The 15,718-nt window shown below is 40.8% G+C and overlaps 1 protein-coding gene across 1 annotated transcript in view; it reads left to right on the top strand.

The window, feature by feature from the left end:
* PCSK1 (proprotein convertase subtilisin/kexin type 1) overlaps window positions 1–15,718 on the top strand; it is a 40,257-nt gene that overhangs the window by 1,348 nt on the left and 23,191 nt on the right. The window contains exons 2-5 of the mRNA XM_015571582.1: window positions 2,918–3,022; window positions 6,486–6,596; window positions 8,464–8,610; window positions 9,860–9,936. Coding sequence (XP_015427068.1) covers window positions 2,918–3,022; window positions 6,486–6,596; window positions 8,464–8,610; window positions 9,860–9,936 — 440 coding nt within the window. The remainder of the gene's footprint in view (window positions 1–2,917; window positions 3,023–6,485; window positions 6,597–8,463; window positions 8,611–9,859; window positions 9,937–15,718) is intronic.

Below are 15,718 nucleotides of genomic sequence, written 5' to 3'. Positions count from 1 at the left end.
GGGGGCGGCGGGGGCAGGAGGACGGGATGGGCTGCTTAGCTGCGTAATTCAGGGGAGAAAACCAGGGGATGTGAGTTCTAATCTAAGTGTCCCTTGACTTAGAATCAAGCCCGCACCTCTTGCCTTGGGAGTTGAGCGGAGGAGGAGGGAGTTGTAAACATTTTGGCGCGGTTTTTTCTGGAGGTGGTGGTAGAGCTGTGGCTGAAGTCACAGATGAGTAATCTGCGTGGGCATAGGCTACGCCATAGAGCGAATCCACCGGGGAATACGCCTTGCCTTTGCCAGAAGCTTCATTCTCCAACTTTATGAGCCAAGCTGTCTTTGAAATGCCCAGTAGAAAAGTCAGTACACAGATCGCCTTCTCCGTGTCCCAGCAGCAGACCAAGACTTTTTGCTTTTGTTCACACCTTATTCTGTGCCAGGCTTCGTGTTAGGGGCTGAGGACTAGGAGGAAAAGACTTTCAAAAAGTCAAGCATCCAGAGGAGACTGGTTTAGAAGCAAGTGGTTGCAGTGGCATGTAATTGGTGTAGTAATGGCAGTACCCAGAGTCTCCGTATTGGTGGATTGAAGTTGGAAGGGAATCGGGGAGGGGTGAAAGAGGACAGCACAGAGGAGGAAACACATGGCACTGTGTTTAGGAAGAAGCCAAAGATTGATAGGAAAGCACGATGAGATTGGAGAGGCACTCCAGACATGGAAAATCGCTGGTGGGAAACAGGGAGACACAAAGAAAGCTGCTTAGTAGTAATTTGGAAACTGCAAGGAATTGTATTTGAGAGAGTGAGTGTGTAGTGAGTGGAATCGTACTGGTGTGTATGGGGGCATCAGGGAGATCATGTGTGTCCTATGAGGATGGGGGCAGACTAGGGGCTTAATCCTATAACCGTTGGACAGCTAAATAACACTGGTAACTGTGGAAGGAGATTGTGGGAGAGAGCAAAGATAACCCCTCTTCCTTTTCTCACCTTTAGCCCCAGGCATACATCCAAACCTGGACCATTCATTATTGGAATTGCCTTTCAAATTCATAAATACCAAAACTAAAAAACAATAAATCAGAATTCTTGGTAGGATCCTCAAGGAAGGGATGGCATAATCACAAGCTTTAAAAAATAGTAGGAAGAACTATATTTACACATGATTTGCATATGCTATATTTTCTGTAGCCATTTCCAGTTAAAGTGACATTATTAACAAATGTTTAAAAAATAACAGTTCTTTGTAAAAAAAAAAAACCTAATAATGCTTTCCTGGTTCTGCTTATTTCTCCCTCTGTTGATATTAAGTTAGCTGAGCTCCTTAAGGCCTCAGGATTGGAGGGGTGAGCAAAACCAGTTTAATAGCAGATATAGAGCTAAGCATTGGTGATCTTTCCTATAGCTACCGTTTTTCCTCCCCAACTCAGTCTAGAGCTTATAACAGATTTACTCCCTGAGGTTTAGGATTTGAGCAGGGCCTAAGGATCTCTATTTAATAATTCTCTAGGTGATACCCTGGCTGGTATGGCTCAGCTAGTTGGAGCATCCTCCCATATAACAAAAGCTTATGGGTTTGATTCCTGGTCAGGACACATACCTGGGTTTCAGGTTCCATCCCCAATCAGAGCAACCAATTGATGTTCGTTCTCTCTCTCTCTCTCTCTCTCTCTCTCCCTCCCTCCCTTCCTCCTTCTCTCTCTCCCTTCCACCTCTCTAAAATCAATAAGCATATCTTTGGGCAAGGATTTAAAAAAATCATCTAGGTGATGAGAACCACCAAATTAAAGAATACAATTCTTCTGAAATAACCCATTGTCAATTATTTGTCTCTTAATTTAAAAAGCAATACAGGGTATCTAGAGAATTTGGTAGCTTCAAATTAAGTACTCTTTTGAATAAAGGGACATAGCTTAAAAGAATAATGAACATAGTTCTAAGTGGACCAAAGGTGTTGATGTCACCCAGGGGAGTTTACACCTGCCCTAAATGTGGTATGTTGGCTTTCCCCTCAAAGCTGTAAACTAGTGGAAAATCTAATGGTCACTACTAGTAGCTTGTAACAATTATCACTATGGAGTCAATGGTTATATTTGATAACAACAACAAATTGTTGCAAGTGAATGTGGCACTGACCATATATAGTATACAAAGGTTTTGCTTGCTTTCTACAGATTATTGTTCTCTGAAAGAATGAATTTGATAAAATGGGTTTTTAAAAAAGAAATGTGCCCAAACCGGATTGGCTCACTGGATAGAGCGTCGGCCTGCAGACTGAAGGGTCCCAGGTTCGATTCCGGTCAAGGGCATGTACCTGGGTTGCTGGACACATCCCCAGTAGGAGATGGGCAGGAGGCAGCTGATCGATGTTTCTAGCTCTCTAGCTCTCTCCCTTCCTCTCTGTAAAAAATCAAGAAAAGAGCCGAAACCGGTTTGGCTCAGTGGATAGAGCGTCAGCCTGCGGACTGAAAGGTCCCAGGATCGATTCCGGTCAAGGGCATGTACCTGGGTTGCTGGCACATCCCCAGTAGGAGATGGGCAGGAGGCAGCTGATCGATGTTTCTAGCTCTCTAGCTCTCTCCCTTCCTCTCTGTACAAAAATCAATAAAATATATTAAAAAAAAAGAAATGTCTACCCAAGTACACAATATTGTCTCGTAGAAAAACAAATGGAGTTCCTTTGAAATGTGTGAAACAGAAGCACCGTCAGCCCCCAAGTATAGTGGGAGCCCAAGTGATAACTTCATGAGGTTCATCTCACTCAACACACTAACCAGAGAGGGATGGCTTCTGTCAGTATCTTCTTCATGACAAAAAACGTTAACTTCATGTACAAGGAATGGGCTTAATAAAAGCTGTCTCTAATTTAGCTTGGTTTCAATCGACTCCATATATTTATTTTGGAAAGTGGATTTTATTTTTAATTTCTTTTATTTTATAGATTGGATCACTCGAAAATCATTACTTATTCAGACATAAAAACCACCCCCGGAGGTCTCGAAGGAGTGCCCTTCATATCACTAAGAGATTATCTGATGATGATCGTGTAAGTGTTGTGCATTTGTCTTCAAACCAACCTGACTTATCTGCTCTCTATATGATTGCCCACAAGAGCAAAAGCACTTTGAAAATGTGATTATTCATTATTATGATCACAATTATTCATCTGTAGTGTTTCTTGTTATTTCCACAGGGTTGTGGAAATTAAACATAATAACTGGATTGAATTGAATTGGTTGAATTATCTAAATTATACACACACACACACACACACACACACACACACAGACACAAGCTCACAAATCCAGTCTAAAGGCATGAAAGTAAATATTGAAAATAAAGTGGCAGCACTAATTAAAATATTTGACAATACAATCAATCAACAACCTTTTATGTTATGCCTATTATGTACCAAGCACTTCAATATCTCATGTGGGGATGCCAAAGAAATATATGAACCTTGCTTTTAATAACATTTCACTGTAATTGAAAATGACATTCTGCCATTTCTATTTAGTTTGTTGTACAGGAAACTAGTATTTATGAGGAAGCTTTAAATCCATGTCTCATAAGTAAATGTTTTCCAAAGTATTATGTTGTTTGATCCAAAACACGTTATCTCTTTTTAGCTTCGTTTGAATACATATTCAATGATTAGGCAACAGTAGGAAATGTCTAGAATGAGTATAGGTAAATAATATGGGGATAATCTGAATGTATGTATAACTATTGATTTTTGAAGTCTGTTTTAAGGTCAGCAAGCATTATTAATAGAAATGGTGACTATATTGGAGTATTGGCAGTTTGCATACACAATGTTGCCTTTTCTTGAAAATCTGCATACTGATGGAAATTTATCCTGGCTAGGCTAATATCTGTACACATGATTTCTGTTGCCTAGGACAATCTAGAGACTTATAGAAGTTTTGTGAGAGACAGAACACAAACTTTCTAAAAAGAAATGTATTAGTGAAAGAAAGGTGATAGAACAATTGAAAGTAAATGGAATTCATAAACCCTGTGAAATAATTTACTTTTTCATTTGTTCTGCAACTAATAGAATTTTAAAAAGAGAATAAGACAGCCTTGGCCAGATAGTTCAGTTGGTTGGAGGGTCATCCCATGTGCCAAAGGGTTGTGGGTTCAATTCTCCATCAGGGCACATGCCTAGATTTCTGTTCAATCTCCAGTCAGAGCATGTACAGGAGGGAGGAGGGTCTCTCTCTCTCTCTCTCTCTCTCTCTCTCTCTCTCTCTCTCTCCTACCCCTTCTTCTGTCTTAAAAAAAAAATCAATAGCAGCATATTCTTGGGTGAGGATTAAAAATTTTTAAGAACATAATAAGACAGATTATGAGGGTAGGGAATAACTGGATCTGAGTTACTACTGTTCCAATGTAAAATGCAACCATACCCTGACAAAGAGTGCTATCTCAGGACCACAGACAGTGAAACACAGCTCAGACACACCCATTGCTGGCTTTTACTGGCATTAATGGCTAGAAGTGGGAGACCAAATCAGAGCCCGGAACACTACTTTAAAAGTTTCTTGTCTAGTGAAGACTTTCCTTCACCATCCCCAAACAGACAGCTTATTATCTGTGGGCTCTGGGAAGAAGGACAACTTCCAGGACTCTGGCTAAGCTTAGTCCTTGGGTAAAACAAGAGAGAGACTTCCTTGTTTATTAAAGGCATGCCTGCAGCAATGTACAAGGATATCAAACTGACCTCCCTTCTCATCTTCATAGGAGAAAACTGGAGAGTGGAGCATCCCTAGCTGTTGTTATTATTTAAAATAATCTCACTAAAATGAACAGATGCACCAGTTCCATTCTTTAGATATTTCCTTAATAGTTGATTTGGGGGAGAAATCTCAAGGAGCAATGAAGAAGAGCTAAGAATGTACTCTCTAACTTTCTCATAAGAAAGAAGTCTGTATGATCCTATAAAATTATCTCCAGAATAATTTAATTGTAGGAAAAATCCTAGAACCCACAGAAGCTTGAGTGGATGGGTGGACTAAGTGATCTTTAATGCTCTTTTTTTTTTTTTCAAAAGGATTATTTACAAAATTAAGTGCATAATACCTATTATACACATAATAGTAAGACCACCATTTTATTCTGTTCTACTTGGTTTGCTCCTTTAAAGATTAATAAGGGATCTGCAGTCAGTGACACTGGTCACAACAGTTTCCAACAATTGAATGTCAGAGTGCCTCTTTTTATATTCCATTTAAAAAAATTGCTTTTGTCATTTTATTGCCTTTTTTTGATGGGGAATGATATCCTTTCAAATTAGCCCTCTGAAATGCAGCAACCCTCTATTTTTATGACTGTTGATGAAATCTCCAACTATAAGTTACTCTCTTCCTCAAAAATTAGTTCTTATTCCCTAGCAGCCAGCTTTCAAAGACTGACTCAGAGGCAGGCAGTATATTCCAAGCATTGGGTATTTTAAGCCAAACAATTAAGCTTGAAAATACAGGCACTTTAAAAAAAATAAATTATAGTGACTAATTTCTAGCTCTCAAGTCCCTCCAATATTTATAATTGGCTTGCAGTATATTTTCTAATTGCAAATCCAGTCTTAGTGGATAGTTTTATCCTTCAGTTGCAAATTATATTTTAGTTTTTAGTTTTAGATGACTCATAAGTATCCTCACATTAACAATATCCCAACACACCCTGGACTGTCATCATGTTTACAACAGAGAGGCTATGCTTTCTCTGGGTAGGACACAATCTTGTTGCTCAGCAAAATAAGAGCAGGATATTATCTCCTAATGAATATCTCCATAAGGCAGCCCCTCTCCCTCTCAGGGCCTCAAGTGTAACAGGATTATGCCATAAATGTGGAGCAGGTAATTTTTGTACTGTCAGATCTCTTTGCATAATACATGAGACTAAATTAATGGTAAGTGTGCATGGTCAATAGAGCTCATTCATCACCCTGGATCTGTTTCTTATATTAAATACTCTTAAGTAGGAGGTTGAAGCACAGGGGAGCCAGATTTGCAAAGACATGCCTTGTGTAACATTGCTATTTCTACCTTTTGTGTGTAATGGAAGAGAAATTAAGCTGTAAGAGCATCATAAAAACAGTCTCTGGGATCTCTCAGCCTGTTGACTCATTCCATGAACAAATTTTCACCTACAGAGTCCTGGAACCTCAATATAAAAAATGGGTATTATGGTCCATTTGCTGATGAAAGCAGGCTGAACTTTTACTTCCACTGTAATCACAGTGTAAATAATTTGAGGCAATCATCACTTTACTGACGCCTTCTCCTCCCCCTAAAGGTTCACTTTACTGTAATAGAGGAAATGCTCATCTCCCCAGTGGGCAAATCCTTCTCACTGAGCTGCCAGTTTGATCTGCAGTTAAACATAAACATTGTGGAGCTGCCTAAACTCTGATGGGAAGGGTATTAGGCCTAGTTAGAGGAAAGATGGTTACACAGAGGTTGCTATTTGACTGTTGACTTTTTTTGCTATAAAACTCCTTGTAGGTTATATGGGCTGAACAACAGTATGGAAAGGAGAGAAGTAAACGTTCAGTTCTGAGAGACTCCGCAGTAAATCTCTTCAATGATCCGATGTGGAAGCAGCAGTGGTACTTGGTAAGTACCTGCAGGACTGTGTGGGACCCTCGTTTTTTATTCTGTTACATCTGCACAATGGATTTGTTTTAATGATGGGAGAATTCAGCAAGGGCTATGTTACTTGGAGATCAGGGCTAATGGGACCTTCCATGATCTGGATCTTCTGTTTTACTAGATGAGAGTGTCTGAAACACAGATCTTCAGCTGCTATGGTTGTGGGGGTTACCTTCATGTCTTCTTAAGCTTACCTGGAGTAATGCAGAAGAACCATGTCTTGCAAGTTAGGGGTTCCAAAACAGTATTAATGCAAAAAAACAACAACACATTTCGTTAAAGTTACTCTTGAGAACCATCACTCAAAGAATACAGTAAACATGATTCTGTATATAAACCTCTGAGCGACAATTCTTATGTGCTTACAGGTAAGAATTTCTGAACAAGGCAAGGAATACAAGGAAAGACAAAAGATATCTATTTGCAGATGTCCAGTTTTGCAAACCATTCTACCTTTAAGATAGTTACCAAATCCTTATTGGTATGTGGGCATTGCTAGCCTACAAAGTGTTCTCCCTTCTGTTTTAGTATAAAGCCCCCAGAGTACTAATATATGCTAAGAATATTATAAAAGATACATTTTTATGATGGTCATAAGCTAAGGCTTAGATATCCTTGCTGCATAATGGATCACAAAGGGGCTCAATTCCTTTTGACTCTCTCTTAACCTAAGCATCACTTGCCCCTTGAAAAAGAGTCTCATTAGCTAACATCTGTGCATTTACTATGTGCCAAATACTATTCTATACTATTTGACATGAAAGAACTCACTGAATTCTTACAATAACATTATGTTGTAGATATAGCAATTCTGCCCATTTAACAGATGAAGAAGCAGAGACACTGGCAAGTTGAATAACTTGCCAAAGTCACCTGGTTACTAGTGGCTCATAATTCAGAGCTCCAGAGGCCCTACTCTTAACAACCACATTCTATGGTTGTTCTTGTGACTGACTTAGAGGCCTTCTTCCCCGGCTTCAGCCAACCATATGCCTGTAGTTCCAGCCTCCTGTAACTCAGCTTCATGTTGGTTAGTAAGGTCTTCCCCAACCTCTTCCTGAGGCGTATCAGCAGTCCGTTCATGGACACTTTTGATTGTTATTTATAAATGTCTTATTGACCCCTTTACCATAAACCTGGCACACTTCTAATGTACTTCTCTTAAGTGCACGGGAATGTGCTCAGGTCTGTATTCCCTTGCTGTTCAGCTCTTTTCTCCTATAGTCCCACACATTTCAGAAATGCTATCTGCAAAAGAAAACCCCAAATTCCCTCCCACAGATACTTACTCTCTAAATCACTAACATTTGCAAGTAGACAATTAAATTGCAAGTCCTGGTGAGACCACAGCATCCTGGTTATTCTCAGTTCTGTTTTTCCTTTCAAAAAAGATATAAAGACCATTCACAAATGACTGTGAACAAGACAATATAAAGTAGGTTTGTTGTGGCAATAGAAGCTTAGGATTTGGGGGAGATAGAAACATGGGCTATCCGATAAAGCTTAGGTAGAGGAAAGGCTGGAACACGTCATTATAAATGAAAGTAAGGGACAAAGGTCTTCTCCAAAGCCATGAAACTCAGAGAGAAGGGCACAGGGTGATTCATTCTTTGGAGTGATTTTCCATTGAAACTACTGGGAAGAGCAGCACTCTGATGATTCACCGGGCCCTACCCTCAACTTTGTTTTTTATTTCACCTAATTGCCTTCTTCTAAAGAGGAGAGTGACCTCAGGAAAAACAAAGATGGGTCGCTGGACTGTGGCTTCACATCTCATTTTGTAGCAAGCAAATTATGCCTTTATCAATGCTTCTTTGTGTTTCTTTACCAGCAAGATACTAGGATGACCGCATCCCTGCCCAAGCTGGACCTCCATGTGATACCTGTTTGGCAAAAAGGCATCACTGGCAAAGGAGTTGTTATCACTGTACTGGATGATGGCTTGGAGTGGAATCACACAGACATCTATGCCAATTATGTGAGTCTGGGAGCTGTCTACAAAGACGGTTAGGACTTTCCTTCCCTCAAGCAGGAAGCTGCTCAGATGTTGGCCCAGGGAATGATGGGCCAAGGTTTTGCCATTTCCTTCACCTCCCTGACAGCCCATATGAATTTACTGTATCAGGGGACATCGAAAGAATTTAAGGATTGTACAAAGTCATATGTACTGGAGGTGGGAAAAGGCACCTACACCAAGTAAATTATGAAAAGTCATTCAGACTCCATGCCATTCAGTACGGGTGACATTAAAGTAATCAAATCAAGCCTGATGCCCCAGATCATGTTCACAGTCTTCCTCTTCACCTCCCTCATGAGTCAGCATCTCTCACACTGTGAAGCTATGTGAATAGGATGCCTTCCATGCAAATTCAAAGTGTGCATCACTCAGTGCAAAAAGGACAAGCTGAGAAAAAAAAGCTTATTAGAAGTGGGAAATAAGTAAATGAAAAGTATTTACTTAATTGTTTATGAAGCTTTCCATAATAGCTTAGGCCTTTATTTAGATTAGTGCTTCATCTTTAACACTGTCCCTGTCTTTCTCTTATCCTTTCCACTCAGATACATTCCACAGCCAAAGAGCAAAGGGGAGGAGAGGGGAAGGAAGAGATAAAGATTAGCAGAAAGTAGGAATTATGAAAGGTTATGAAAATATAGAGAAGTGGAAGTAGTGTGATAGAATTCTTAGTGGGAGTTTAAGTGTAGCAATCTGGTTGAAAAGGGGGTGGACCTTGAAGCTTGTCTTGAATTTCAAGCCTACCCTCTTTAGTTAAATTACACGTTTACTTGGTATACCTGGGGGAGCGGAAAGAGAGCGCTGTGAACCTCATCCACCTCTTTTCACCTATATTCATAAGAGAGATGAGTGTCACAGTATTGCTAACTTGCTCTATAGCTTAGTTATGCCATTCAACTTCTCTGGACCTCAACTTTCTCATGTGGAAAATAAGGTGATTGAATTAACTGATCTGATTCCTCCGGTTGGTTTTAGTATCCTATGAGTGTCCATGAGCTATCAGTTTGGTAACATTCACTGAGAATTGGATGCTGGCTTGATTCTCTGTCTCTTCCTAGTTTATGGGTGTAACAAATGACCAACCACTGGGCCAGAAACTCTGAAATGCAGACTTTCAAGTTGTCAGCCAGTCTGGAAAGGGGATAGGGATAGAAGGCTTGGGAAGTGCTGTGTCATTTTTTATGATGCTACAGTGTTATTTTTGTCTTTTCAGGATCCAGAGGCTAGCTATGATTTTAATGATAATGACCATGATCCATTTCCCCGATATGATCCCACAAATGAGAACAAGTGAGTAAATGTGGATTTGCCAGGGGGGTGGGGGCCAGGGGTGTAGTACTTTAAAGTGCTTTTATTTCAGCTCTCACTGTTCATGCACACTATCCATACCACAATATTGTACTGCTTTTAAAACAGAAACCCAAACTTCTCTTTTGGCTTATAGAACCATATTCCAATTAAAATTTCTTCTTATATTATAAAACTAGAGGCTGGTGCACGGAAATTCATGCACTCTTGTGGGGGGAAGCAGTGCTCAGCCCAGCCTGTGCCCTCTCACAGTCCGGGACCCCTTGGGGGATGTCCACCTGCTGGCTTAGGTCCGCTCCCCAGGGGATCGAGCCTAAGCTGCAGTTGGATATCCTTAGTGCTGCCGAGGAGGCGGGAGAGGCTCCCACCACTGCCACTGTGCTTGCAGCCATCAGCCCAGCTTGTGGCTGAATGGGGCTCCCCCTGTGGAAGCACATTGACCACGAGGGGGCAGCTCCTGCATTGAACATCTTCCCCCTAGTGGTCAGTGTGCATCATAGTAACCGGTCATTCCCTGTCATTCTGCTGTTAGGGTCACTTTGCATATTTCCCTTTTATTATATAGGATACTCCCCTCAAATGTTACTGAATAGTTATAGCCTTAAAAAGAATGCTTCGGGCATAAAGAGTAAAAATGTTTAGCCCACCCCCGTTCCCTATTCCTCTATTAATCTTCCCATATTAGAAACATGCTTAATGTTAGTCATGAAAAGAAATACAGATGCCCAAATAATAAATCCCCAAAGCTTCCTATGGTCGCCACAACCATGCTGACCAGTTCCTTCAGAAGAGCAGGGCCAGATGTCATACAAGAGAAAAGTACCTTGAGGCATGGTCGTCAAATTCAGCACAGTCTCTGGGTCATTGGATTAGATAGCATCCTGTTCGAGAGCTCCTGCTGGATATTTTAAAGTTAAAGGGAAAAAGAGGATATCTTCTGACTCCTATATTGACTCTCCATAGCAGCTACAGGATGATGAGGGAGGCCAAGAGCCAGATCTGCCAAAGCAGGAAGCCAAGTAAAGATCAAAGATAGTTTAACCTTCTTTCCTAACCCCAAAGAAACTTCAGCCTCTAGGCATGTGGCCTCAAGTGTCAATGTCCATGTGCGAACTCATCTTTGTGCATAATGATATATCTCATAGACTTTAAGGAGACATGCACACTTTCCTCTTTATTTGCTCCATCTAGAAGAGACTTACATCAAAATAGATCAAGCCTAGGCAAAATTAGGGCTTGCTATTACAAGTAGGAATGGAAAGAGCAAGCCACAAAAAGCTTTGTGGATGCCCCATAAAGTGCTTCCCTCTTCTCTTCACATGGCTTTCTCTCTCTTGGACTATACTATCCAACTCAGGTCAATCAAGTTCTCTCTCCTCTCTCTCACTTTCACTGTCCTTATCCCTTATTCTCTCTTTCTCCCTTATTCTCTCTCAGAATTCCAATGTGGCTGATGGAATAATTTTGACCTAAAGTTGTTTCTTTGAATGGTTTCCCCTCCAGAGGCTGACAAAACCCAGGAAGGGAGGCTGGAGCTCATGGACTTGGCTTCAACTTCTGAGTGTCTATTTCCTGCTATGGGAGAAGAGGAGGATTGGGGAGGGTTCCAAGATACTGCTTCTTTCAGTACCACTTACTTCTTCTAGGGTTTATTTCTTAAAGGGGTTAACTGCAAATACCCATGAGAGTTTAGAACATCTATTAACAATACAACAAGAACTGTGAGGGAGTGTCCTTGTGGAGACTGAGATGTTTCTAGAACTCACAGCAGGGTCCCCATGTAAATTTTCAGCCATTTTCTGAGTCGGGGCAGTGCAGGACCAGAAAGAACATCTGCTCTTCTGGGACATTACTGTGTGATGTTAGCCTGGCTGGTTGTCATAACTTTGCTCATTACCAGTATTGAGAGTGACCTGAGGACATCACCTCTCTGGCTCCATTTTTTATTTTTTCTCCTAAAATGGGTGACAAAGCATCTCTTCCTTGCCCCCTGAAAGGAACTTCCTAAAGAAATGGCAATAAGTGCTTGAAAGGAAAGGAGTGCCCTTCTTGGAATTTAGTAAAAATGACAACTCTCACCTCACCCACTTGGTCAAGAGTAAGAGGAACTATGCCAGCAGACACATGGGTACAGTAGAGGAAGCTGTTAGCTGGAGGTGTTGCCTCCTCCCCAGGCAGTGTACTCTGGGTCTGGCCCCAGGATCCAACACTGGTGATGGCTGCATGATAGGTGAATACTTAATGAAATGATATTCTCTAGCATTTTTCTACTCATGAGAAGAGGGATACAGATTTCCCTCTATCCTTCTCCCAAAAGAGGATATCTCACATCACAATATTTATAATAAACACAGTATTTATAATATAACTAGGGGCCCGGTACATGAAATTCATGCATGGGATAGGGAGGTGTCCCTCAGTCCAGCCTACACCCTCTTGCAGTCCAGGACTCCTCAGGTAGGGTCCCTAGGCCTGACCGTTGATCAGGGCCTATCAGGGCTTTCCTTCCCCTGGCTGTCAGCAGCTGGCCCCGCCCCCACTGCTGCCACTGCTTGCCATCTGTATGGTACTGCCCCTTCCCCCCTCCTGCCAAGGGTCGCCTACCTCTGCAGGTGACAGGTGTGGGGTGCAATCGCTTGGCTGGCCTGGGCCTCCCTCTGTGGGGTAATCATGGGGCAATGGCGGGGGCCCCCCAACAAATTGCATTGCACCCACCTTGGCTGGCCTGGCACCAGTGCGTGTCATAGCAGGTCATCCAGAAGGTCATCTGGATGGTCATCTGGATGGTCATTCTGCTGTTTGGTTGTTTGATTGATTTGCATATTATGCTTTTATTATTATAGATTCTTCCAAGTCACAGAGCTCCAAAGGCCCATAAGGAAGTAGCCCATATAAATGTACTTATTTTGTACCTGAAAACTTTAAGTTTCAGAGCATAGCCTGGATCTCCCACATAGTACAGAGAGAGAGTAGAGTAGCCAAACAGTTAAGTATGGACTTTGCAGCTAGATTGAGATCAAGTATTAGATCTGCCACTTAATAGTTAAGTGACTAAGTAAATTATTTAATTTCTTTTGCCTCAATTTTATCATCTATTAAAAAGGGATAATAGTAGTAGTAACTATTTTATTGAGTTATGATAGAGATTAAATGAGTTTATATATGTAATTGTTTGATTGATAGTGCCTGCAACAACAAAAAAGTTGTATTTGCTATGACGATGATTAAAGCTTCTCACTTAACAACTAAGATACACCTCTTTTCAGTGAGAAATCAGCATGACAAGAATGTGATAGGGCCGAAACCGGTTTGGCTCAGTGGATAGAGAGTCGGCCTGCGGACTGGGGGGTCCCAGGTTCGATTCCGGTCAAGGGCATGTACCTTGGTTGCGGGCACATCCCCAGTAGGAGATGTGCAGGAGGCAGCTGATCGATGTTTCGCTCTCATAGATGTTTCTAACTCTCTATCTCTCTCCCTTCCTCTCTGTAAAAAATCAATAAAATATATTTTTTAAAAAAGAATGTGATAGGAGATAGCAGAGACAAGTCAATTTTCTGAGCCAGTTCAGAATCTATTATCTGAAAATTATAAGCAACTATCTCTCAGGATCCTCTTAACTATCAACCAGAAGTGTAGCATCCTCATCATTTATCAAAGGATATTATAAAAAATTTCTTCAAGCATGTTGTCAGAAATAAATCCCTCAGGTCTGGAAAATGAATGACCCCATGTTATCTTGGCCTTATAACAGTTTCAGACCTATTATCACCCAATTCCAGGGCATTATGGCTCCAAACTATCTGTGTTGCTGCTGTAACTCAAAGATTAAGTAATATGGGGATTAAAAAACAATTTAACCCCAGGGATGCTCTCGCTTTAAGCAGTGCAAGATTCAGGAGCTGAAATAATATGTAAATGAGATTAATAGAAGCTGCATTTGAATTCTCCTCTGCAAATCAAATGAGGAATCACTAAATAATAAAATCTTAAAGGTGCAGGTAACTCTTACTATTAAGCTGGCATGAATCTGTATTCCTATTTCAATACCAATTACAGATTCTAGTTAAATAACATGTGTGACAAGGAAATGTTAACCAGTATAATAGTAGTCTTTAAACTATCTTGTGGAATACTTTTCTAAAAGTCAATTTGTTTAAATGTCAGTTGCTACCATTGTTCTAAGATAATAGAGGGTTATTTTACCTCAAACCTGATTTAAGGAAAGAGAAAAGGCTACACGTCTATAAAGAATGATGTAGAACCACTTTGATAAAGTCTTCCTTCTTTTTCAAAGTATGGAAGTGGAAACTGAGGATAAGTGGAGGAAAAAATACTAACCCCTATTTGTAGTATGATCCTACTACACCTTTTGAGAAAATAGTCTCCAATGTGTAAGGAGAGATAAATAATAGGTCATGTCACATTGCATCATTTATAGGACAGGTGTACACTGCTAGAGATGTTTTCAAACAAGTTGCTTCTGTTGGCTCAGATTAGAGATTTTGCTATCCTGGGCCATGTCTCCCATACTATTTAAATATAGGCAGTGGTGACTGTTGGGAATAGATTTCCTGGAGGATGGCAACTGAATTTTTCCTTGTAGAAAGGCAAAGAGGGCTAATCCATCAAACAAGGCATCTTCTATGTATTCAATGTGAACACATTTCTTAGAAAATGGGTATAGTTGTCAGGGTAGTTTCAGTTGCAAGTGAGAGAATCCTAACTCAAGGATTAAGTAATATCTGTATTAAAAAATAATTTCACCCAAGGGATGCTCTAGCTTCAAGCATTGCAAGATCCAGGAGCTCAAGTAATGTGCCATCAAGACACCAAATACTCTGTCTCCATCTCCTAGTGCTGCTCACCTAACAGCTTCATTCTCAACAGAATCTTGCCTAGCAACCAGATCCACGTGGCTCAGATGGAACCCAAAGCTGAAGATTCTGGAGAAAGAATATAAATCTCTTTATATTCCGCATTAATCCTTGAACGCTTATCTGGGAGAAGGAGCCTCATGAGAGAAAAAGGATCACAAGGAATGAGAGAGGGCCACTGCCCAAAAGGGGAAAATTCTAGGAGGCAAAAAAGAAGCCGATGTCTGCTGCACTAGGGAAGACCCTGAATTAAAGATAATTACATTGTTCTGATGCAGGATTCTTAGCCAATATGCAGGAGAAGCAGGACTATCATTTTGTGGGAAATCAACTCTGGTACTTTAGGAAAAAAAGATAGGTGAAACAATTATCTTGGATTACCTAGTTAATTTTGGATTTATATATTTTTTACCAGGCAAAATTAATAGACGTCTAGTGTCATAGCTTATAAAAGTAGCTGGCTGACAGAGTTCAGCACTAGCTCACCCTTCTTCTCTTTTCCTCTATGTCAGCATATCTGGTCAACAGCTCCTCCAAGGCACCAACAGCCTTCACAATGCTCCCAGGTGCTTGCATAATAGAATATAATCATAAAATCAACAAATTTACATTAAAGTTCTCTTAATTTATAGGCCCTTCTGAGGTCAGGGTGGGAAAAAGCAATTATTATCCCCAAAATTTCAGAATTGATGCTTTAATGGTGGGCTTTGTTCTGTTTTATTTTAAATAGATGTTTAGAGAGAGAGGAAGGGAAGGAGAGAGAGAGAAACATAGATGTGAGAGCAGAATATTGCTTGGCTTCCTCCTGCATGCCCCCTAATGGGGGGGATCAAGCCCACAACCTGGGCATGTCCCCTGACCTGGAATCGAACCAGAAATCCTTTTGTGCA

The sequence above is a fragment of the Myotis davidii genome, unplaced genomic scaffold (genome assembly GCF_000327345.1).
Source record: "Myotis davidii unplaced genomic scaffold, ASM32734v1 scaffold44, whole genome shotgun sequence".
In the NCBI taxonomy this organism is placed as follows: Eukaryota; Metazoa; Chordata; class Mammalia; order Chiroptera; family Vespertilionidae; genus Myotis; species Myotis davidii.
Note: the sequence above shows the minus strand (reverse complement) of the source record. Positions and strands in the feature narration are given on the sequence as shown.